The 24,775-nt window shown below is 41.6% G+C and overlaps 2 protein-coding genes across 2 annotated transcripts in view; one reads left to right on the forward strand and one right to left on the reverse strand.

Moving 5' to 3' along the window:
• Positions 1 to 21,138, reverse strand: gckr (glucokinase (hexokinase 4) regulator). The gene is given in 20 exon segments (XM_038294759.1): positions 1 to 347; positions 415 to 549; positions 648 to 791; positions 1,220 to 1,303; positions 4,581 to 4,684; positions 4,761 to 4,857; positions 5,183 to 5,259; positions 5,339 to 5,436; positions 5,566 to 5,664; positions 7,892 to 8,010; positions 8,137 to 8,188; positions 8,190 to 8,234; positions 8,534 to 8,628; positions 8,699 to 8,752; positions 8,834 to 8,900; positions 8,996 to 9,069; positions 9,155 to 9,223; positions 9,298 to 9,366; positions 9,431 to 9,580; positions 20,797 to 21,138. Coding segments are annotated over 20 exon segments (2,115 nt in total). The 3' UTR covers positions 1 to 206.
• Positions 21,137 to 24,775, forward strand: part of LOC119789701 (XK-related protein 6-like) — a 9,044-nt gene continuing 5,405 nt past the window's right edge. The window contains exons 1-2 of the mRNA XM_038294749.1: positions 21,137 to 21,720; positions 24,323 to 24,519. Coding sequence (XP_038150677.1) covers positions 21,137 to 21,720; positions 24,323 to 24,519 — 781 coding nt within the window. The remainder of the gene's footprint in view (positions 21,721 to 24,322; positions 24,520 to 24,775) is intronic.

Consider the following 24,775-nt stretch of genomic DNA (forward strand, 5'->3'; position numbering starts at 1 on the left):
TTTCATTGGTCGTACCAAAACAACCTACCAGATATTTCAGCAGGAATATATTTAATAACACTCGTACTAAACAATGATAATATGCAATTACTGCTTACTGACTTGATCTCAGTTCCATCATATTCTTTATAATATAATTTAGATTAACCGCTTCTTGTTCACGTATCTTCAGGTATAAACTCTCAGTAGAGTTCATTATTAGATGATCAGAGCAAGCCTGATGATGAGGTGTGTTTTAGCAAACATTCCTCTACGGCCTCTCTGATGATTGCCTTGCGCTCCAATAGAGACTTCGCCTCCTTTACAGAGCAGCCAGTCAGCAAGCAAACCAGAGCCAATGGAACAACCTGAACAACAGTCAGAGAGAGCCATCAGTATAACTTCTTACATTTGAATCTTCCTGTACTTCTGTACCTTCTCGCCTTTTCCGGCAGCGTCAGTATGTGTTTTTAAGTGGTAGGTCATCATGTCCTCTGTGAGTTTGTCCACTTGATAGATTGCCTTCAACAGGGCTTCCTCACACTGTGACTCCGATCGAACAGACAGCTTCTAAAATGAAACATTTTTGCAGTATTAGCAAAAACTTGTGCACTGTGTTGAAGAGAAGATATAAGAGATCAGAACGATCACCTTTTATTTTTTTATACCTGAAGTAATCGTGTGGCTCTGTGGTAGAGCTTGCTGTTGGTGACTTGCAGATTGATCATGTAGTTCTGGTATACCTTTCCCTTGAAGATGTGAGCTCCAGTGCTCACTGCGTTCAAAAGCAGCTTGGTGGACAGCTCCCACTGCTGAGAGATGTAATCAAATCAAATTAGTCTAAGGAAAACCAGCTTATTGCATCGACTTATTGACTCTTCAGCAATCCAATGCATGCTTGGTGTGAGGGATGCATGACTGGGGTTCAAGGAGACAGAAGCAGAGATTCAGAAGGCAACTGTCAATCAGCTCCACAGGCGACCCTGTCCAGGGAACACACTGCCAGCCAAAAGAACCCCAAGCCAGCTCCCATGTCAGATGATGAAAGAGAGCACATAATCCTAAAAATATTTGTTAGCTAATCTGTTTAGTTAATCGAAATATTAGTCTTTCAAATATGTTTGGTTCTTTGATTTAATAATTAAGGTTACCCATGAAGGAGGTGGTAGACTAAAAAGGTTGACATAAATGGGCTAAACTCCTGCTTTAGCTAAATGGTAAACGTGTGCTGTGTACCTACCATGTGCTGCAAACTAATGAAGACAGTTGTTTCTTGGGGCCATGTGAAATTGAGGGCGGATGAACACAGTTTATTTATTTCATCCTACAACAAAGAGGAAGACTATATTATACAGATTAATGCATTTTGGACACCTTCACATTTTGCCAAGTTAAAACCAAAAGCTTCAGTGTATTTCTTAGTACTTGATAGGGTTGAAAAACATAAAGTAGTATGGCATCTATTTTTATCTCCACCACCAGGTGGTGCCCTGTCCTAGTTGGGCCTCCCTGCACACCTGCGCAGGGCCGTGCAGAGACCACTAAAGGGGCAGGTGCTCAAAAAAAAAAAAGGGCACATCTTATCGCATTTTAGGACAGAATATTAACAAAGTCACATAGCTTTCAGAGTTTAATGAACAATGATAAATTACAAAATTGTGAGACATACAATCAAAGCTAAGGGAAATCTCTACATAGAACATAGAACTATGCATATGTAAAATATTTTATTAGTAATTTCTTTCTGCAGGTCTATTTTGTTATAGGAAAGTATTACAATATTCAAACCTGCAATTTAGCCAAAGATGTAAATCAGAGCTGGACCACCAGACATATTTTGTCTTTACAGAATTAAACTGTTAAAAATGCATACAAGGGCACAATGCAACCTTTTAGTGTACTGTAATCTATAAAAAAGAATGTCTGCCTGGTTTGCTGTACTGACAGTGGAGATGGAGACGGTCCATTCAGAAAAGCAGAGCTGCTGCATCAAACTTTAACTAGAACTGCAGAAAAAAAAGAACAAAACAAACATTTATTAATGCAGGTCACCATGAGAAAAGCCTACTCTGTTTGTGTCTTAGTGTATTTTGTAAGTACCTATATACATTTTCTTCAATCTTTCCTCTTCGTTTTTTCTTGTCAGTTTCTCTTTTCTTTTTTTCCTCATTGTCTCATCTTTTCTGTGTTGAGTGAAGGTCAATGTCTTATTTATTTCAGTCTCTTGCCTTTCTTTTTCCCCCAAACTAAATCCAAGATTATGATCCAAAAACTTATTTTCCGTCATGGTGATTTAACTGTTTAACAACAAATTTCCAACTTTTAAGCATTTTTGCTATTTTTGTTCTCTTTTGTTCACAGCAGCAGTTTTCTGTTAGCCATGTCTTTAAAAATGTTAACCTCACTGTGAATGATTGGCACATCCTTCTCGATTGCCAACAAAAGAAGGTCTGACAACCGATCCTCCTTGCATAAGCTGCGCAGTTTTGTTTTCACCAGCTTCATACATTATATCTATCATGGTAGTTCTAGATGAGTTCTCCTTTAAGATACATTTACCTAACGCTAGAATAAATGAAATGTACATCATGCAGCAAAGGAAATTAGAAAATCAGACATAAATCCATTATGGAGATGATAGGTTTTTGACGGGCGATGTGCCCCTACTGCATAAGTAATACTGAAGAATGTCCTACTATCATTAACGACACAGGGAAGCTTTTTAGTTATCTTGCTTTGCTAGCAAAGTCATTAGCTAGCAGCTAGCTCATAGCACAAGAACAACAGCCTAATGTCTGTATGATAAAAATACTGAATCGATAAGAACAGCTTTTCCTCACCTGGCTGTCTCCTCCCGCTCAGTAGTTCTTCAGAGAAAGGTGCGCCGCGTCCTATACTTTCCTCCGTTTAAACCGCTACTCTTTGCTAAAGTAGAGAAATTATACAACGTTCAAAGTTTTCCGTTGTCTGACAAGTAGGAAGCCTACTCCAGTATTTTCACCAAAATTTATGTTTTTTAATTCACAAAAAAACTGTTCTGTAATCATTACAGAACAGTTTTTTGTGAATTAAAAAACATAATTTTCACTGTAAAAGACTAAAAGCACAGAGTAAACAGTGTTTTAGATCAAACAATACTGCATCATCCATGGGGCTCATCTGGTTTCACTTACATGTCTATTCAGGTTGACATTGGAGAGGCGGTGCAGACTGAAGACATAGCCATCCGTCCGATCAAGGTTGATCTTGCTTAGGGCCAAATGAGCAGCGGCCACAGTGTAATGTGGAATGTTCGCTACCTTTAGCTCCGCAGTTAGCCGCCTTATCTGACTGTGCGAGAGGCAAGTGCGTCGTCACCGGCAAAAGGTCAAAGGTAACAATGTGACCGGAGGGCTTATTGTATTGTTTTTCTTGTCAAAAAAAAAAAAAGATAATAATAATAATTTCAGTACATGTGTCAAAAAAAAAAAAAAAAAAGGGACCAAAAGGGCACATTGGGATCATGGAGCAAAAGGGGCAGGTGCTCAAGCCCCCTTAGCCCCCCCCTCTGCACGTGCCTGCACCTGCGGCTCATTGGACCATTACTGGAGGAGTATTGGAGCAGCGGACTGTTACTACCTTGACGCCAGAGTGTTTGCCAATTTTGGGTACTCTAGCCAAGCTGAGATTAGCAGAGTCTAACCTAAGCTTTGTTCCTCTGAGACTTATCTAGTTTTTGTCTTTGCTCTTCGGCAGGAAGCCTTCCTGAGTAACTGGACCTTCTCCCCCTGGAAGGATTTACTGAGAACACACTAAGCAGGGGAAAACCTCCACATGATCCGTTCAAGTCCTCTTAGGAAATCCAAGTTACAGTCTGCTCCTTTACTCCTCTGGGTCCAATGCTTGTCTATCTGTCCGCCCTCCAACGAGTTCCCTCTTCTGTGGATTAACCCCCACAAGCTGGATTCAAGGATTGACAAGAGCCCCCTCAAACGTGAGTCCCTCTCCTGTAATATTCAAGCCTCAGTCAAATTTCCTACAGTCCCTGAACTGATCACTGTGATCTCCCCTTTAGATTTTCCTGTTCCGGTTCATCAGTCCACTGAGTTCGAAATCCAACTTGTGTTAATCATCTACATTTAATAAACCTGTTTAACGTTTTCCCTTGGTCCCTGAGTGGTTCTCTGCTTGTGGGTCAGATCGCTTAAACCCATCATGACAATATTTAGTTTTTTATATTTATTTTGATAATAATTTAATAATATTGATGCAGCTGTAAACCTGACCAGAATTAAACTTTGTGGGATAATTAATTGACCTTCTTATATGCCCCATTGCCCCTACAGAAAAATAGCATCCCCTAAGCATGACTCTCTCTCAGCTGTGCTTTGCTGTGGGGATTCCTTTGTTTAATAAAAATAATTCTAGAAGAAAACATTTTAGAATTGGGAATAACTTGGTGGAAATTTGCCTTCCAGTGGTAAAAAAAAAAAAAGCAAAACCCTAATTTTAAGAAAGTTCTCATAAAATCGAATTAATTTTCTTGTTTCAAAGTGGCAAAATAATAACATTCAAGAGCTATATATTCTTTTGAATAGCACTACAGATGAACAAACAAATACTTGTTGTTCGTTGGTGTCTCCATCAGCATGATGATAAACAGAATGGATGTTAGATGTCTTGTCCCTCACTCTGCGCGCCAGCCTTGCCACCCCGTCGACATCATCTGCAAGGAGAGGCTGTTAAAACACATGCTGACTCAATCTGCACAGAAACCAATCATCAGTGATCACTTGCGTTACCAGAATGAGAGTACAGAAGCAGAACCATGTCCTTGTCAGTGAGACAAGGCAGGACGCTGTTCAGAAAGTCATCATGAGTGATACCAAACTCACAACCCTAAAGACAGAAAGGAAAAAAAAGAGAAAGGGTTTCATCTACCATCCATCTGTTTTATTGTTTGGAAATAAAAAATAATTAAAACATGTCTCCTTCTCCTTTGTCTTTACATTACTTTCAGTAGGTCTAATAATAAAATCCATTGACGTTTAGGAGTTCAATAAGAACGTTAATCAAGTATAACGGCTCTTAAAAGCACCATTTGGAGAACTGCAATCTCTGCCTATGTGTAAATCTGTTCAGTTTATTGTTGAGAAGCATTGTTAAAACTTGAAGCTGAGTTGGATGCATTAATTACCAATTAAGCTGATGTTAATTCACATACCATCAAATTTAAATCACCCTCTTTGTTGCCCAGCTCTTTGTAGCCTCCGCTGACAAAGCCTCTGATGTCTTCATAGTCTAAGAGACGCACAAACGAACACATTTAGAACATGTCGAAGAATAAAGAACATTTGGGGTCGTTTCTGGCTTATTTCACCTGCTCCAAAAGTGGGTTTACATTCACTGGCGTCAATGAGGCCCAGCAAACCGAGGGAGCCCCAGCCCAGGTAACACACCCGCCTCCCACACTGCAAACTGAAGCACATCACTGTCTAAAATGACTCAGAGCACCTTAAGATATTCTATTTATCCAAACTATAATACAACAGCAGCTCTAGTCCAAAGCATGCAGTCAGCTGGATTATGTCATTTCATGGTAATTACCTGTGTCCAGCAGCCTCCATGAGAGCAGCAATCCCCTCTGCTTGTGAGTATGTGATGTCCAGAGCTTGTTTATAAGATTTCATGCGCTGCAGAATCCCACTTTGTAACATAAACAATGTAAAAAAAAAAAAGAAACATCAGTCTCAATTTTTGTTGAACTAATCCAACTGGGTCTTAAATTTTATTTTGGTACTCAAAGTAACCTCTAGAGGTCAGCAACCCCTTGCCGAACATAAAGTGCTTAGGCATTTTGATTGAATCTACTGCTTAAAGGTTTCATACCAACTGCCTGCTTGTATGTGTTTAACTGGCTGAAAAAAAAAATACAACTATCTGTGTTTTATTTGCTTCTATGCCCTGATGTGTGGCAGCAGAGTATTAAAAGAAAGCCCCTCTAATGTGTAAAGCTTGTCCTGGTTTCTCAAGTGGACGGTTTGATGGAGGTGACTTCAAGCTGTTGCCTCCGAAAACAAATAAGCACTTAGAGAGCGGTAGGCTCCTCTGGGTGCAGAAAGTAGGACTCAAGGCACTATAAAGTCATATCGGGGTGACTAGTGATAGCATTGATGCCTGCTGTTGATCAAAGATCAGAGTATTCAACTCTTGTTTAGAGGCTTGACTTTACCTACGAAACTTAAATGGGGATACACAAAATTGCTATGAATGAAACCTTGAAAACAAAATTACTCACTAATATAAAATGGTCTAGCAGAAATTGAAACAATCCTTGTTAATGATAAACCCTTAAACAGAGGCTAGTGCATCCTAAAGACAAAACCCCAAGACTAAGACCTAGACTTCCTTTATTGTCATTGCACAAAAAAACACAAGGTGAATCTTGACAACGAAATGTAGATTACTTGGCTACCAGTGTAATAGAGCTAAGACCTTGTTCCTGCACAATAAATATGTTTTCTATAACTAAGAGCTAGCTATATACAAGGTAAGAGTATATATATACATATATATTGCACTGAGTTATTGAATATCGCACTGAAGAGTTATTGAAAACATTAGATTGAAGACAAAACTAAACTAACGACGAAATACAGTATGAGCAGAGTGTATGCAGTTCAATGCAGTGAGGAATGCTCTGATCTTTATAGTGGAGAAACTAAACATCTCCACAGACGCATATCTTGGCTGTACATCTACATCTTATGGACAAAGGACATTCTTTTGAGGACCAGAATGTTCACATTTTGGACAAAGAAGACAGCTCGTTTGAAAGGGGTGTGAAGGAAGAAAGAAAAACCAACCTTAAACAGAGGAGGTGGGCTCGGGTTTGAGCTTTTAAAAACTTACAGTGTAGTGATAGAATTGATTCCTTCCTACTGACAACGCAACCCCTACCCCCATACAGGGCACCAAAACATCTTGCCTTGTCAGCCAGGCCAACAATTCCCCATAACGACCCCCTATCAGAGGCATAGACCAGTACCGGGTATTCCAGTCTAACAAAGAACCCAAATGACTCCCCATTCCTTAGGTGCGGACCCGTTCTTCCCGTTCAATTTGCATTTTTTCTAAGCCAAAAGAAGGATTTGTTTTGGGACACTCTATAAAGTTGAATTCAACACTAATTCTGACATTTTCAATTGAAAAAGCTTCCTGGGTGGGAAGTGAAACATCTTCAAACTTGGAAACAAACTCCAGTGGATTGTTTTTTAACTTTTTTTGGAATTTTTAAGATAGAGGCAATATGGCTCACCACCCAGGTCGACATGGCCTTGGTGGTCAGAACAAGTTTTCACAGAAGTAAGTTGCACCCTGCACAAGTTGTACTGACTATTTTATCTAAATAGGTTTGTTTTTGAAAAATTTCAGCTTTGTTCTTCAGATTTCCTGTGAAAGAAAACCTTTTTTTAATATTTTAAACATCTAGCTGTGAGTTTTTGACGTTGTCTTTCATTTATATTCTGTTTGCTTTATGCTGTGTCCCAAAGCCTGGTACCACCACCCCTGTGCTTGGCAATTTTTACAGATTAATTTAGTTGGAAACCCCCCACTCGCAAAGTATATTAAGTCATTTGGGACGTATTAGATCAGTCTTCATGTAATCATAATTTACTCCAACTTATGCACCAGTAGTGGAAATCCTAACCAGCAACTGAATCCAGCTGCATGAGCACTAAAACAAATAATAAAAAAAAAAAAAAGAGGAAATCATAAATCTGAGACGAAAGCATTTAGTTGGAAGTAGTGCATTCGACTAAAAGTCTGACTGCACAGCTTCAGTTTCAGCTTCAGAAAACTTAGATTACAGTTCCCAATCAAGCAGCTGCTCATAAAGTCCTCTGGACAGTATCCCTGTACTTATACGTACTTGTATGTGATGGGTGTTTTTGAGAAATTGGCAGCATGAGCGGCAGAAAAGACGACCTCCAGGAGAATCTTAGTGGCGCTGCCTCCCTTCATCCTCGAGGAGCCGCTGATGGCTTCCGGCTGAGCGGACACAAGCATTCACACACTCAATCTGAGTCACTGCCGGGACATTTTAGAGGCTTGACACAAACACAACATGAAAAGTTGGAGGAAGAATTGGGATAATAAGCGCCGGAGAAGGAGTACCCCGAGTGCTGGGTTGATGAGGAAAGCCTTTTGCATTTTGGAGAGCTCTTTCCACCACACTATGAAATGTGAACGTGCAGCCAGGTATTGGCTCCTTCCTACACAGTGAAACACATTCTATTCAGACCACTTTCTTACAGCTTTTTCAAGCAACATTTATATAATTATAAATAGATAATTCAATACTTTGTCATTTTACAATTACAAAGTTCTGTGTATTCTATTAGGATGTTATATAACAAACTAAAAGTAAATAGGCAGAGCTGCAAAAGGATGGTTTCAGACCTTAATAAATCCAAATCTTAATTAGAGTAAGGATCTGCATCCTTTAAGGTGAGACAGTGATATTAGGTCGTATGAATACTTGTGCACGACTCCGTAGATTAATGCATCTCACCTGGCCTGATGTGCAGGATTAAAGCCTATCAATACAGGCGTGTAGACATCAGGATGCTGTAGGCAGACATCCAACTGACCGGCCACAAATGGAGCCTGGTGGGGTGCACCTATTAGAACCACTCGATCTGAAGTATTAATGTGTCCAAATACAAATACCACTTACAGACAATCCACAGGAGATGCCAATGAACAGGACTCTCTTCTTTCCCTCAGATACCTGAAGAGAACAGGAATAGTGATGCATTTCTCCTGTTTCCATTCAGGCGCCTGATGCGCACTAAAACGTGACGTTGCTGACCTTTCTGAGACTGAGCGAGCCCAATATGGGGTCGTCCTCTGGAGCCTCTTGGGAGGAAAATAGAGCTCTAAGGAAAGAGGAGTATAGAATTGAAAATATGATTTTTTTTGGATGCCTGCAGGTTTTTCAGGCTTCTACAAAATTAGAGCAACCAAAAAGCACCTGTCTCCTCCTGCGATGATGTATGAACAGACCGCACTCTGGTTCAGCCGCCTTAGCTCTCTGTTAAATCCTGACTAAAAAATATGCATACACAATACCAAAATCAACCTACTGTTTAAGCTCCTGTTTTATCGGAGCACCCAAGAAAGTTATTTTTACCGTGATGAAGAATGCAAGGCGCCCAGAAGTGCCACAGCCACTAAGTACGATGAGGCTGTCCTGAGGATCCTGTAAAGTAAAACCTAAATATAGTCCCAGGTCTAATCCATGTTAGTGAGCTGAAACATCCCCAAACAAGATACCTCTAAAATGAGCTGCACTCTCTCTGCCACCTTCATTAAGGTTTCCACCACTTGGTTGCTCAGAAGTTTCTAAAAAGAACAATAAGTGTCATATTACTGCAACAGAAGATACTCAACAACCATATGATTGTACCTCATAGGCTAATCCTGACTCTTCCTGAAACATCTGGATGTCGCAGGCATGTAGCATCTTCACGATGCTCCTGGCTGGAGCTCTATCTATTTCACGGGTTATAGGGTTGGACATCTCTGACACAGAAAGGGCAGGCTCATAACCTGTAGACTGAGATTGGAAAAGTGGTGTGAAGACTCAACTTTGCTCCAAAATAGTGTCACTGTCTACAAAAAAATCCCGCCTTAAAATTAAGAATTATATTTTTACTTTCACTTTATTGTTTCCTCATTCTTTCACTTTTAGTGGCTTCAGCACAGTATGCCTCTCTAATACGTTAGCTTGTAAAAAGTGCTGTATTTCAGTTTTAACAGGCCATTGGCCACATATCATCTAAGCAACATCCATCCATCCATCATCTCCTTTTTGGTCCTCGACAGTGTCGCGGGGGGCCGTTGCCTATCTCTGGCAGTCTATGGGTGAGAGGCGGGGTCCATCCTGGACAGCCTGTTGTAGGGCAACACAGAGACACACAACCATGCACACACACAACCACACTTAAGGACAATTTAGAGAATCCATTTAAACTAAACATTTAAACTTAAATTTTTTTTATCACAATTGTCAGGTTGCCTTTAATTAGCATGACTTTATAAGGATTTTGAGTCCATCTCATCACTATGTTGCCTTCTTTTTAAATGCATTACTTTATATGTCAAAAAAATCCCATGTTTTACAGTATTATACATTTTATTTAAATGTACATAATGTCTCCTCAACATTGGGAGCAACACAGATCCGACCAATTCATTAACAGTCATGTTTTTGGGCGGAAGGCGGAATATCCAGAGAGAACCCATGCATGTACAGGGAGAACATGCAAACTCCATGCATGGGCCGGGAATTGAACCCGGCACCTACTTACTGCAAGGCAACAGTTCAACCCATTGTGTAAAAACTAAAAAGGTAATGGTGCTGGACCAACACCAGTGGATGGCATGGCTGCTTAAATCATAACCAACTGGAAACTTTCCTCCAGACTCTGTAACCTTGATTTCCAAATAAAATGCTAAGTTTACTTTCATCCAAAAATTAGACTTTAGACCACCAAGTAATACTCTGGTAAAAACTTCAGTAATGTTAGGGAAAATGCAATAACTATAATCCATTTCTTGGATATGTTCTATCTACCAAACATCCTCCTTTCACCCAACTTTCTTTAATGGTCTCAAATGTATGTTTTGGGTTTACCCTATTGTGTAAATGTATTTTTTTATATATATATTTTAAATCCCAACATTTCATTTTTTCCCCAAAACATGATAATTAGAATAAACTACAATGTCTTTTTTGAAATATGTTTGAATTTTTGTGATAGGATTCGAGTTTGTGTGGGTTGTTTTTTGTGTTTTCCTCTCTCATCATTACCAGAGGAGTACTTGAGCAGCGGGCTGTCACCACCTCGACGCCAGAGTGTTTGCCAGTATTGGGTACTCTAGCCAAACTGAGATTTGCTGAGTCTAACCTTTGCCTTGTCTCTCTGAGTCTAAGCTTTGTCTTTTGTTCTCCAGTAGGATGCCCTCCTGATCCACCGGATAAGCCTGGTCTTTCTACCCCCCTTGGAAGGAATAATTCGAGTCACACTGAGCAAGGGGAAACCTTCACCAGACCCGTTCAAGCCCACTTCAGGAAAACCCGGTGACAGTCCGTTCCATTGCTCCTCTGGACCCAACGGTATTATGCCTGTCCACCCTCCAACGAGTTAATTCCTCTCTGGATTAAACCCCCACAAACTGGACCCAAGGGAAAACCTAGAATACCCCTAACGTGAGTCTTTTCCTGCTATTCACCAGTCTCAGTTTATTTTTCCTACGGGCCTTGAACTGATCTTTGAGATCTCCCCTTCAGAGTTTCCGGTTCCGGTTCACCAGACCGCTGAAGTCCCACTGACATAACCCTGCATATAATCACTCTCTCTTTTTTTTGTCAACCTCTCAATAAACCTGCTAACTTTTCCCCTGGTTCTCTGAGTGAATCTCTGCATGTGGGTGAGATCTTTAAAGCCCATCGTGACATTTTGAGCTTCATTAATGAAAAATAATGACTTTCTAATTATATTCTAGTCATTTCTGTCACATCAAAACAGTAGTAACTGGTCAAAAATCAATAAAAGGGATGATTATCTGAGTATTTCAGAGTTCATCTAATGAACCAAGTATTTAAATCAGGTGTGTTGAAGCAAAGTTGATTTTAAAACCTGTAGAAACCCAGCACCACAGGACTGAAACTTGACACCTATACCCTAAGAATAACCGAATTGTGATCTAAAGCACAAAAGAGTAGATACATGAGATCATAAAGATGTCACAACCTGAATTAGGACAAATGTGAGAAATTAAATGAAATTAAATTTCATGTGCCTATATCTTTTATATAGTCCAGATACGTAACACAGAACTGTGAGAAAAGAAGAGGCACCAGACCAGGTGTTCTCCCCACTGCTCTGCATGCTTAGCATTTTCGCTGCACTAAAACACAGAAGGAGGTGAAGGATGGAATATGAAATTGAATACCAATAAAACATAAATGGTATCTTCTATTTGCAACATTATCATTTGTTTTTAGTGTACGTCCTTTGTACTTAATATTTTCTGTTAATATATGTTACATTGAGTGTCCAAGGCAATCATTAATGCAGAGGATGAGACAGTAATAATGTGTAAGTGTCATGCAGAAGTAATCATACATCTAAAACTTGAATAAATTTAGTCATGATAAAACCATAGGCTTTGATTCTTTCTATTGGGATTTTTGCTTGGACAATAAAAAATATTGTGTTTTTTTTATATATAATGGAAAGCAAATGGAGGTCTATAAAACATGTACAAAGAAAAATGTGAAAAAGTGTCATGCATTCCTAGTCAGCCTTCCTGAGTGAAAACCATCTCTGGAATTGCAGCAGAGTCCTTTCATGTTACTTTCATGTAACATAAACATAGAGACTGAAACCTTTACCCTTTCTGCCATCGGATTTTGAGATGCATACATGTGTGCAAGTTTTCCTCCACAGATATTCTTTCTGCTGATCCCACTGATCACTCGAACCGGACTCCACTCTCTTCCTCTGGTTATATCCCCCCACATTCTGCCTGCGTTGGTTCCTTTTTCAGAAACTCAACACAGCATCCCCTCCCTAAATGATGCAGCAGCAGACTCCCTGGCCGGCAGGGAACAATGTCTGATCTAATGCATAACAGAGACAGAATATCTCACGCTGAACGGCCCTTCTCTCCCTGCCTCAGCTGGCGAGAGCAGTGCACTTTCTCATTAGGATGTTCATTCTGTGTCTCAGCAAGATTCATTTAAAACCTATGAAAAGCTCAAAAAAGCTATTATCAATAATTAAGTCTCCTCTTGCTTCCTCTTGGATAATCTTTGTGTTCCTGAGTAGAAGCTGCTGCAGTGCTTCGATGAACAATGACCTTGAAAGTTCAGGGAAGGTTCTTCGATTGCATAGAAGCTTTAAGATCTCCTCTCACTGGCAGTTAGCTTAAAAATCCCCCAAAGACGGAATAAACCAGTAACTCCATTCAGTGCACTAAAAAAAGAAGATCAACTTTAACTATTATCACCTTAATTTGAGAAATCAAAGACATAATTTAAGTGTTGAGAAGAGTCACATACACCTAATGAGGGTCATGGGCTTGCTTTAGCCAATATACATCCTCTCTGGTAACTCTAGCAACCAGCTCGTCTAATTACAAATTTCATCATTTATGTAATTATCTATATTTTCATAAGCTTTATTAAGCAGATCATTTTGCAATTTAGGTCAGCTACACTCTCAAAAATGTTAGCAAACTTATCCATCTGTCATTCATGTAGCAGACTGACCTCATGCTAAGGCTAATTCTTTCTGGCATTACGATATGAGACATTAAAAAATGCCCAATTGCCCTTAAATCATCAAATTGATCTAAACAGGCTTGTATTTATGTCATGAATCCTGGCACTGAAGACTGGCTTAATAACTAACATCATTCACCGGTCTAACTCTGCCCAGTTTCTAATCACCGCTCATATAGTCCACCTGCACCTACCTCCATTTAAGGGGCTTGCATCCAGTTATCATGGCCAGATTATTCTTGTTCTCTCCAGCCAGTGGTGAGTCTTTTTAGAGTTCCTTGGTGTTTCTTATTCCCTGATCCTGACTTGTTCTGCCTCTTAACCATTGAGTCTGCCTGTTCCTGTCTGAGCAGTTTGCCTGAACTGTCTTTGGACTCCTGGATCTCCTAACCAGTCTGTTGCTGTTCTGATCTGTTTGCCTGACCTGGCTTCGGACTCCTGGACCTCTGAGCCTTCTTGTTATGATCTGTTTTCCTGACCTGGCTTCAGACTCCTGTTGTTCTCTGTGGCTGCAGCATCTGGGACATTCTGGACAGCGCTCAAAGCATCTTGCTGGCAGCCCATCGGCTGTACCCTATCTCGTCCTCTGGCTAAGGACTGAACGGTAATCCAGGCTAGTGACTCACGTGTTCATAATCATCCTCAGATTATTGTGGTCACAAACCTGTGTTTCTCTCCTGCAGAGGTTACTCTCCTAGATGCCCTAGCCACCGCAGATCTGCCTGTTTTTAATCAAGGCTTTTTGAAGTAATCCCAATCCCCATGTCTATCTTGCCTTGAATACTGGGTCCTCTGTTCTGGGCCTTGACAATTTACAGTGGAGACACTACTGATCACAGCTGCAAGTTTGGCTAGACAAAAAAATACATGTCATGCCTGAAAATAGTAGGCCTTTTTTTAATTATGGCCACCTGAAATTTATAATTGTATTTAAGCTTGTGTTGTGATAACCAGAACAGTTATGCTGTTAATAGAGTCAGTGTCTGTATGTATGTTTGTGTTCTCAAAATATACCTGTCATGATTTATTTTTCTGGCTTTTCTTGTTGAATATTTATATTTTATTGTCTATTGTTTGTATTTTAGTGTCTTGCCATATAAGTATATTGCTTTTGTTGGGATCTGGAGGCTTTGTCCACTTTCTCCACCAGAGGGCGCACAAGATCTCTTGGGGGCATGAGCTGACTGCAACACCTGTCTTCCATCTGCTCATCAGGAGGCCCTATTTAAGGAGGAGGAGGATAACACTTCCCTGCCAGAGTGTTTGCCAGTAATGGTAGAGCTAGACCTGAGCCAAACAACCAGATCTGAATCTCTGATTCTTTGTGAACCTGCCTGACCCTGTTTCTCTCTGCCTGACAGATTTAGTCCTGTCTGAAGACCTGAAATCCTGGAGAATTATCTCTGTCTGGAATCTGCCTGTCTGCACTCAGTTAAGCCTCTGCCTCTCTGCCTGCCTGCACTCAGTAAAGCCTCTGCCTCTGCCCTCAGTCCTCTGCCTGCCGACTAGCCTCTGGACCCTAAAGGTTCCCCCCCCTGCAGCTCTGCTCCGCCTTTGAGCATGCAGGTATTTACTCCAACAACTGAAAACCTGCAGTTTACCTGGATCAAACACTAACCCCTCTGTCCTCCTCAGTGGTGATCCCCTCGTGACCTGTCTGCCGAGTCAAGAACCAGTTCATTCTCATTGTACATTTCTAAATAAACCTTTGAACTTTTTCCCTGTCTCACGAGTGTGACAGCTTTTTGTCTCGTTTCTTATGTCCTGGTCATAAGAAGCAGATTGATAATAATTTGTGTTGTTATAATGTGGCAGCGGTCGCCATCATAAGTGCTGTTCGAATAGAGCTGGCAGTAAGGAGGAAGATACGCCTCTTTGGGCATCTATTGACACAGGCCACAAAAATACATTATTTCTTAACATGTACCCTGTGTGAAACATAAAAATATAAACTTTTTTTGGTTCACTATTACATCTACATTTGTATAACTTGAGATTTTGTAGTCATTTTAGGAATACATGTTGTCCAGGATTTGACTAGCATCATCTGTATCCTTTACTGTTGTATATTGATGTCTGTGAGGTTAAAGGTTCAGATTTGGTACAGCGGTCCACATTTTGTTTTTCTACCCTGGATGGTGTTCTTACTGTTGACCCCACCAAATGTGTAGAAACAGGAGCTAGTAAGAGGAGGTATGAGCTACAATTTGGTGTATGTACACTCACCGGCCACTTTATTAGGTACACCTGTCCAACTGCTCGTCAACACTTAATTTCTAAGCAGCCAATCACATGGCAGCAACTCAGTGCATTTAGGCATGTAGACATGGTCAGGACAATCTCCTGCGGTTCAAACCGAGCATCAGTATGGGGAAAAAAGGTGATTTGAGTGACTTTGAATGTGGCATGATTGTTGGCCAGAAGGGCTGGTCTGAGTATTTCAGAAACTGCTGATCTACTGGGATTTTCACGCACAACCATCTCTAGGGTTTACAGAGAATGGTCCGAAAAAGAAAAAACATCCAGTGAGCGGCAGTTCTGTGGGCGGAAATGCCTTGTTGATGCCAGAGGTCAGAGGAGAATGGCCAGACTGGTTTGAGCTGATAGAAGGGTAACAGTGACTCAAATAACCACCCGTTACAACCAAGGTGGGCAGAAGAGCATCTCTGAACGCACAGTACGTCGAACTTTGAGGCAGATGGGCTACAGCAGCAGAAGACCACACCGGGTGCCACTTCTTTCAGCTAAGACCAGGAAACTGAGGCACAAGCTCATCGAAATTGGACAATAGAAGATTGGAAAAACGTTGCCTGGTCTGATGAGTCTCGATTTCTGCTGCAACATTCGGATGGTAGGGTCAGAATTTGGCGTCTACAACATGAAAGCATGGATCCATCCTGCCTTGTATCAACGGTTCAGGCTGGTGGTGGTGGTGTCATGGTGTGGGGAATATTTTCTTGGCACTCTTTGGGCTCCTTGCTACCAATTGAGCATTGTTGCAACGCCACAGCCTACCTAAGTATTGTTGCTGACCATGTCCATCCCTTTATGACCACAATGTACCCAACTCCTGATGGCTACTTTCAGCAGGATAATGCGCCATGTCATAAAGCTGAAATCATCTCAGACTGGTTTCTTGAACATGACAATGAGTTCACTGTACTCAAATGGCCTCCACAGTCACCAGATCTCAATCCAATAGAGCATCTTTGGGATGTGATGGAACAGGAGATTCGCATCATGGATTTGCAGCCGACAAATCCGCGGCAACTGTGTGATGCCATCATGTCAATATGGACCAAACTCCCTGTGGAATGCCTCCAGCACCTTGTTGAATGTGCCACGAAGAATTGAGGCAGTTCTGAAGGCAAAAGGGGTCCAACCCGTTACTAGCATGGGGTACCTAATAAAGTGGCCGGTGAGTGTAGTTTGAGCATTAGTTTATTCTTGTGTCCTGGTCTTTGCATTTTATTGATTTATTTATTCCAGATCGCTGTTGGTTTTTTTCCTTGATTTAGTATTTTCTTTGTGATGTAGTTTAGATTCATTAATGTCTCCCTCCCCAAGTCTCCCTGCTTTCAACCTGCCTCAGCTAATGCTTATTTCCCCCTGTCAGAGCCACCTGCATCTTTTAGTAATCCTCCCCTTTTCCCTCAGTAAATAAGATCCCTGGTTCTCATTGTTCATAGCTGGATTCCCCTGTTAGACCGTATGCTACTCTGACTGTAACTCAGCTTGTATTTAATGACCTGCTCTCCCTGCTGGTTCCTTTCTAGGTTCTCCTTTATTCATCTACGAATTACATTTACCACAATATGTTTCTAACCTTGGATTCTGCACCACCTACACATTATAACAATGCATACAATGTCTACCGTCTTGGATTTAAATTTTGCAGCTAAATATGTATGCTTTGCCTTTGAACTTGCCTGTGAAGTTCATGACATGGTGAAAGGGATGTGTCTTTATTGTATTTATGTTGAGCAAACATTCCCCTGCCATACTATAATTCTCCTGCCAGAAATATCAGCAAATCAAAGGAAAGTTATAAGTAAAAATTGACATACTTTGTGTTTATATTACAGTTTATTAGTATATTACCGTACATAAATCTAGGGGAAGGTGCTGCATTTCAGGGTTTATTCTTCTTGTGATCTACAGGCATTGTACCCTTATAATGGTTTATCTTCTTCAGGAAAGAAATGTTTTGTTTCTGCAGCAAATCACATTAAAAAAAAAAAAAATTATACCAACTTCCCTTGCTAACAGGCTCTTAAACAATTCTAATTCTTAGCAAATATTCTGACACCCTAGAGTTACTCACGCCCACAGCTTTAGTACTTTATTTTTAGGAAAAGTGCGTGAAACAAAAAGACTAACAGATAATGTTTAATATTTATAAAATCCATTACTTTTAGCATAACATTGTAGAACTGCATTTCATCTTAACTATTATTTATTCATTTGGTTTAAATATATTTACTGATCGTTGAGTCACATCAACTGCAGCTGGATGTGAGCTTTTATGCTCATTTTTACAGCCTGAAAGCTGTCAGCATTCTCCCCTGCCGTTCTCCCTACTGTTCTCGCATTATCTTCAACAGAGTGAACCTTATCTACATCCACACAACAACCCAGTTCGCCATTACTATCCATCCTGTTTCTCAGGCAAAGCCGTGCATCATTAGTGCATCTGAAGCTCCTCAGCTGTCACGTGTACAGCTCCTAATTTTCTTCACTTGTCAGTAGACCCCAGCAATCTCCTCCTGTACACATCATTCTGCTTATATGAGAAGTCCTAAATGCAAAAGCGAAGAGGAGGAAGGATTCTTAATTGGAGTGTCTTTTTAGTCTAATTGCATCTGGGACCTCATCAAGCTCCATCCTCCTCACAACCCCGACTGACATTCGTATGTGTGTCTTTGTGATCCCCGTCAAATTGAAGGCAGTTTATGGTTTGGATCATATGAATTTCACAGCTGATTTAACTGCTGCCTGTTTCCCCCTCGCTGAGGAACAGAACTAAATAATCAACATGCTGGATCTCAGGCCCTCCAGCGTTTTTTTTGCTAATTCATTCTGAGAAATATTGTGTAGTGGCGGGTTGGACTGCAGCTGTAACATCATCTTTGACTAACAAGGTTGCCTTTTCTTTAGGAGGGGGAGAAAACCGGTCCAGGTAAGCTGAGGCGATCTCAGGCTGTATAATGTGTAAAAATGGATAAACCCAGGTTAGATATCTCTAAAGGGTTCCTTATGTCTGGATGTCAGGGACAGAAATCCCATGCTTCCAGCTAACAGCTGTAAAGCTGTTAGCTGTCTCTAACTCTGTACTCTGTACTCTGTCTCCCATGTCCTTCAGCCTTACAGCTGTGGTTGTCATGACAACAGGGGCTAATCTCCAGTGGACGGCGAAAAAGTGCAAGAGCTTGCATGAAAACGTGCTTCTGATTTCAAATAAACGGGAGTTTATTTCACAGCATCTGTAGGATTTTTTTTTCTTCATTTATTATGTTCCTAGAATCCCTCCTGATTTTAGGACTAATACCTGTATATTTTGCCCTACATCATCTATGAAGAAAGAAAGCATTTATACTCATTAGTCTTTTTTTCTCTCCTATTTTCCATTCTTTTACAGTGAAAAATGTTCTTTTATGTAATTCTATCTTTGCAAAGAACCCAACATCCCGTTTTTAACCTTCTAAAAAATTATCTAACCTAAACTACATGTGTTCTTCTTTTTCATTTCCTCTCATTGCTCATTTCCTCATTGCTCAGCAGGGACCACCAAAGCATGTCACGGATGATTAGGGTTACATGACTAGAAGGCAGCATGTGGGTGAATATAAGGTACATAGATTTATACCGGGAACATCAAACAAAACTGGACTGGTTGTTTGATTTTCTGCGTGGCTTGTAGTTGATAACATTTTTACAGAAGACGATTAGGGCCACTGGAAAAAAAAAAAAAAAAAAACAGTTAACTGATTTTTAAATTTTATTTCAGTATAATATGAGAAAAAAAAGTCTGAATTCTTACTTTAATCTCAGAATTTGTCAAAGTCTTGGTTCTGTTATGTTGTACTTTGCTCCATGTTTTATTGGTTCCTATTCCTATTCCTATTTTGTTGTATTTTCTGGATATATTTCAGTTCTTAGGTTTTTATTTGTTGCCCTCCTGTTGGTCCCCTTATCCCTAGCTCCTTTCTAGACTCTTCACACCTGCTCCCAATCTGCCCGTTAGTTAGACCATGAATACTCTCCTTGTGCAGTTCCTCAGTGCTGGTTCCTCGTCTTACCTCGTCTCTCCTCGCCTTTCCCTGACTGCATGTGCTCTTTTCCCCCGACGTCTCCATGGTTCTGGTTTGTGTTCCATTTTAAGTTGGATTTTTGGATTCCTGCCTCTGTTACCTGTGTTGATTCATTAAAAACTGCAAGAACTGACTTTTGATTTCAGAACTCTGACTTTAATCTCAGAATTCTGAATTTAATCTCAGAATTCTGAATTTAATCTCAGAATTCTGACTTTAATCTCAGAATTCTGACTTTTTATTTCAGAACTCTGACTTTAATCTCAGAATTCTGACTTTAATCTCAGAATTCTGACTTTAATCTCAGAATTCTGAATTTAATCTCAGAATTCTGAATTTAATCTCAGCATTCTGACTTTAATCTCAGCATTCTGACTTTAATCTCAGCATTCTGACTTTAATCTCAGCATTCTGACTTTAATCTCAGAATTCTGACTTTTTTTCTTCTCAGAATTTTGACTTTTTTCCACTCAGAATTCTGACTTTAATCTCAGAATTTTGGATCTTAATGTAGATGGGCACCATGAAGGAAGAGAGGGAGCACTCAGCTTCTCTGACAAAGATGTGAGTTGTTTGGGAGGGCCAGTAACACAGTGTTGGAAAATGACGAAATTAGGCAACGTTTTACATGCCCAAGGGGTCCCGGTGATGCTATTTGATTAATGGAAGAGCAGAAGGTGTTTAAAACAAGAGAGATGGTCTCTAAAACAGACATATGGCTACAGCTTGATGCTAAGATGTTGATGTTAAACTGTCAGAATTCGGTCAGAATTTTCCCATATTAAACTGAAATAATGTTTAAAAATCGCTTTATCACATTTTGCACCCATAAAGCAAAAAGTCAGCAGGATGTACAGATGTGAACAGGGGGTTAAAGTTGTTCCCTCCAGCAGGGGGCGCAGTGGGAGTGCAGGAAAGTGAGCAGAGGGGAAACAGGAGCTGCAGAGGGGTTGGAGCTGCAGAAAGCAGAGGGGCGGACAGAGGTGGCAGCCGATACCTGGAACGATCAGGCTGCAGACGGGCGGCATGAGAGCCAGACCTCGGTGGTTTTAATTAGACAGGGAGGCTTATAGAAGGAACCAAAAATTACCACCTCCCCCCCCCCACACATACACTTTGCTTTTACACTCAGACGAGCGCGCGTCTTTAAACCAGCAGGAGATGCATTACGTCATAACCTCCCATCGCCCTGGATGACCGCGCTCGCAGGAGTAGATGATGCGGGGCTGCTGGAATAGAAGAAAACCAGATTGCGCCGCTGCCGCACGCGAACGTCCGGGGGCGGTGTCCCGCGCGGGGCACAGAGAAGAAGGGGAGCCGCCCTCGCGCGGCCGTCGGCTCTGATGGCTCCTCGCGCCCCGAACGGGAAAGAGACACAGCAGTCGCCGCGGCGCGAGAGGGAAGAGGACAGGAGGTACCTGGGAAGTGACGTGGTGTCCGCGCCCAGCCAGCAGTCACCACGGTGCGGTTGTCGTGCGTTTCACAGGAGGGCAGGAGCGGCAAGGGGAACATGGCCGCGCAGTCAGACGGCGGTAAAGCCGGGGTCGGCTGCGGCGGCGGGTTCGCCCAGCTGTACGATATCGACGCTGAGGAGCCGCTGGACTCCGCCGCCATCCACATCTGCCAGTGCTGCCGCTCCTCCGCCTGCTACTGGGGCTGCCGCTCCGCCTGCCTGGGCTCTCTGCTCGGCGGGGGCCAACCCATCGGAGGGGTCGGTATCCGGGAGACCCACTGCCCCCCACGGGAGCAGCTGTGGTTGGACTGCCTCTGGATCATCCTCGCCCTGCTCGTCTTCTTCTGGGACGTTGGAACGGACCTTTTCCTGGCGGCGGACTACTACCAGAGGCAGAAGTACCTCTGGTTCGGCCTCACGCTGTTTTTTGTGCTGGTACCGTCCGTGCTGGTCCAGATTCTGAGCTTCCGCTGGTTCGTGCAGGACTACACCGGCGGGGGGCTCGGGGAGGTGGAGGGGCTCACAAAAAGAGGGACGGTGGTCCAGGGATGCCTGTATCCCGGGAAGGACCGCCTGCAGCTGGCCACCATCTGGCTGTGGCAGGTCATCATCCACATCCTCCAGCTGGGACAGGTGTGGAGGTGAGAACACACCTGCTCCTCTCCTCCAGAAAAAAAAGAATGGCAAAAAATCATTTAGCCACTCAGACAAACGTTACAGTCTTTTAAAAAGTTTACTTTATGTTGAAACAAACAGCAAAATGAAAGAAGAAATGGTTTAAAAATGAAAAGAATTACTGGCTAAAAGTGACGCTCTCCATGGTGCTGAATCCATTCAATTTGATGCTTTCAAACAACATTCTGAATTTTAAACATTCTTACAACCAAAAAACTCAAGTATTCATCATTCTTTTTATATGATTTAGCCCAAAAAAGGTTGAAAAAGCTGAAAGGTGTGAGGGGCATTTGCATCCAGACCTAAAAAAAATTAAAATAAAATCCCCAGCAACCTTGCAAAGTCACATTATTTCTTAGAAATAAGAATAAACTAAATTTTTTTTTAAACGGCGATGGCTGCATCCTATTGAAGGAACATTACTTCAGCAGAGCCAGCAATGGCCATAGTTTATGGTGGGATGAGTGAAGCTAAATACATAGCTATCCTGGGGGGAAAAAAGTCTAAATGCAGAGAAAGACTTGTGTCAAAGGTGGAGGTTCACCTTCTAGCAGAATAATGATCCTAGAATTGTATCTTTCAAAGCATTAAAATGTCTCCTTCAAAGTCCTGAGCTTTAACTAGTATTAAAAATACCCCAGAAGACTCATCAGTATCTGAAATTTTCCAGCCTTAACAACATATCGGCTTGTATCTGTAGCATGATGAATAATGTGGAGCTAATTAAACAGGCATCTGTCTTCTCACAGTCCGGCAAAGAGGTCAGGACTCTATTTCTGTGCGTTTTTGTGTATGTTGGCGTGTGTGACGAGTGGAAAAACGGTGTCACGGCTCTTCCCCACGAGTGTCAGCGTGCATGGGGAGTACAAAGAGGAAAAGCATCTGTGCTTCTGGCAACTCCTCTCTCTCACGCTCACTATTTATCTCTCCCCCTCCCCATCTGACACACACACACTCAGTGGGAAATATTTAGGTGTTAATTGAGGTGCTAAAAGCACTGCTAGAGGAGCAACATAGAAGACACGCGTTAAACTAGTGGTGGTAGTGGCATTGTGTAAGTGCAGCACACACACCCCCTCTGTTTTCTCCTACAGGACCCTCTAATGGTGTCCGGAGGCTTAAAGGTAGAGTTATGTATGTTTGTGCAACAGCTACTCAGCTTTGAGTTGTAGGGTTAAAACATCCCCCTCCAGCCTCTCCGTCCTGCAAATGGCAGAATGGACCCGCCCACCTGGATGTAGGGAGGAAGGAAATGGTATAGCCTGATTGAGATGGATTGCTTTAGAGATGAAGAGGCTGTGTGTAGAAGGGGGGGAAGAGAAACGGAGGGGAGTGAAGACGGGGGAGGGTGGAGGGATAGAGATCAGGAGGAGGAAGAGAAAAGAACAGGAGTGGTGAAGGGGGTGGGGGATCTACTTGGATAATTTAGAGGCACATCCTCTCATGTCAGGGCTTATCGAATTTGCCTGCCTGTCAGTATTCACCTGAGCATTACAGAGAAGACTGATTTGTTTTTTTCCAGAAATCTACACCCAGTCGTTATTGGTGTTAAATTCCATTTTAATTTTGTGGTTTTAATGATGGCAAAAAGGGTAACGCATCAAACCATTTCAGAGATTTGTTAAAAAAAGAACAAGAATTCAGTGAAATTTAAATAGATTTTGTGGACACAGTTGCATTCACAAAAGTTCTAACCGACATACATTTCAAAATAACTCAAAGTATTGGTTGTAGCTTTTTACATACAGGGTTTAAACTTTACAACATACATTATATAAAATCAAAACAGTAAATAAAAGAGGAACTCATTGTGCTCAAAAGTATATTTTCTAAAGACAACAATGAGACAGGTATTTTTATAAAGTTCTACTTAAATCTGCTCTAAATCAGTTTGGACATAAGTGAGACTTTGCAAACTCCCTTTATTAAGATGCTCCTATCGGGTTGGACCCCTTTTTCAACTGTATAACAGCTTAAATTCTTCATTATAGATTAAATAAGGTGTGTGAAATAATTCCTGATGATAGTACACATCCCTCCCTTCATCTTACAGCCAATCACAAACAAACAACCCTCTTAAAGTCATTTAAAACCCCTTTCTAATGCTAGGATTGAACTTTACATTTTTTATTCATCAAATGATGAGTTTCCTGCTGTCTATGTTGAAAATTCATGCACTTGTCGCTCTATCTTCCATTCATACCTACTTTTCTTATGTCCTGTAACGCTCATACTGTATATTAGACATTCTTCCAATAGCATGCATAATGCAGGACCATGTTCATGGTCTAGGACTCATTTGGGAGGCACTCATAGTATGTTTCTTGCCCACATCCTTCTCACATTTAGAAATCCACTCAGCATGTATGGATCAGAGCATTCAGATTTGCAGGGATCAGTCACTCCACTATTCGTAGTAGCTCACTCAATCTTGACTCATCTGCTGATTGTATTCCTCATTAGTCAGTTGTTTTGTCTAGAAAGACATCAGATCTTACTCTAAATATGCGCAGATGGTGTATATTTAGACCAGTTTCTAATGTAGCCTCCGTATTATACCCCCCATAGGTACATCCGAACGCTGTATCTGGGGGTCATGTCGCGGCGGCAGAAGGAGCACCAGCGGCGGTGGTACTGGGCCATGATGTTCGAGTACGCCGATGTCAACATGCTGCGCCTGCTGGAGACGTTCCTGGCGTCGGCGCCCCAGCTGGTGCTGCAGCTCTGCATCATGTTCCAAGAGAACCGAGCCGGGACCCTGCAGTGTAGGTGTCATTAATGCCGCGTTTTCCATGCAGCCAACAAAGCACTTGTTAGTCAACAGCTGCATGAACAGTAATTAGCTATTTGCTCACATTGGGCTCAGTAATGTGTGGCTGCAGATGGTGCTCAGTGTTTGTCCAGGTATTCTGGTCTAGAGAGAACCTCCATACGTGTCATCTCCCTCCTCCACCTTAATCATTCAGGATGTGCATCATCTAGTAGGCCTCTCACTGGTGTTAATCATCCCTGTAACTCTTG

This window comes from Cyprinodon tularosa, unplaced genomic scaffold, assembly GCF_016077235.1.
Source record: "Cyprinodon tularosa strain WSP-4 unplaced genomic scaffold, ASM1607723v1 ctg344, whole genome shotgun sequence".
Lineage (NCBI taxonomy): Eukaryota > Metazoa > Chordata > Actinopteri > Cyprinodontiformes > Cyprinodontidae > Cyprinodon > Cyprinodon tularosa.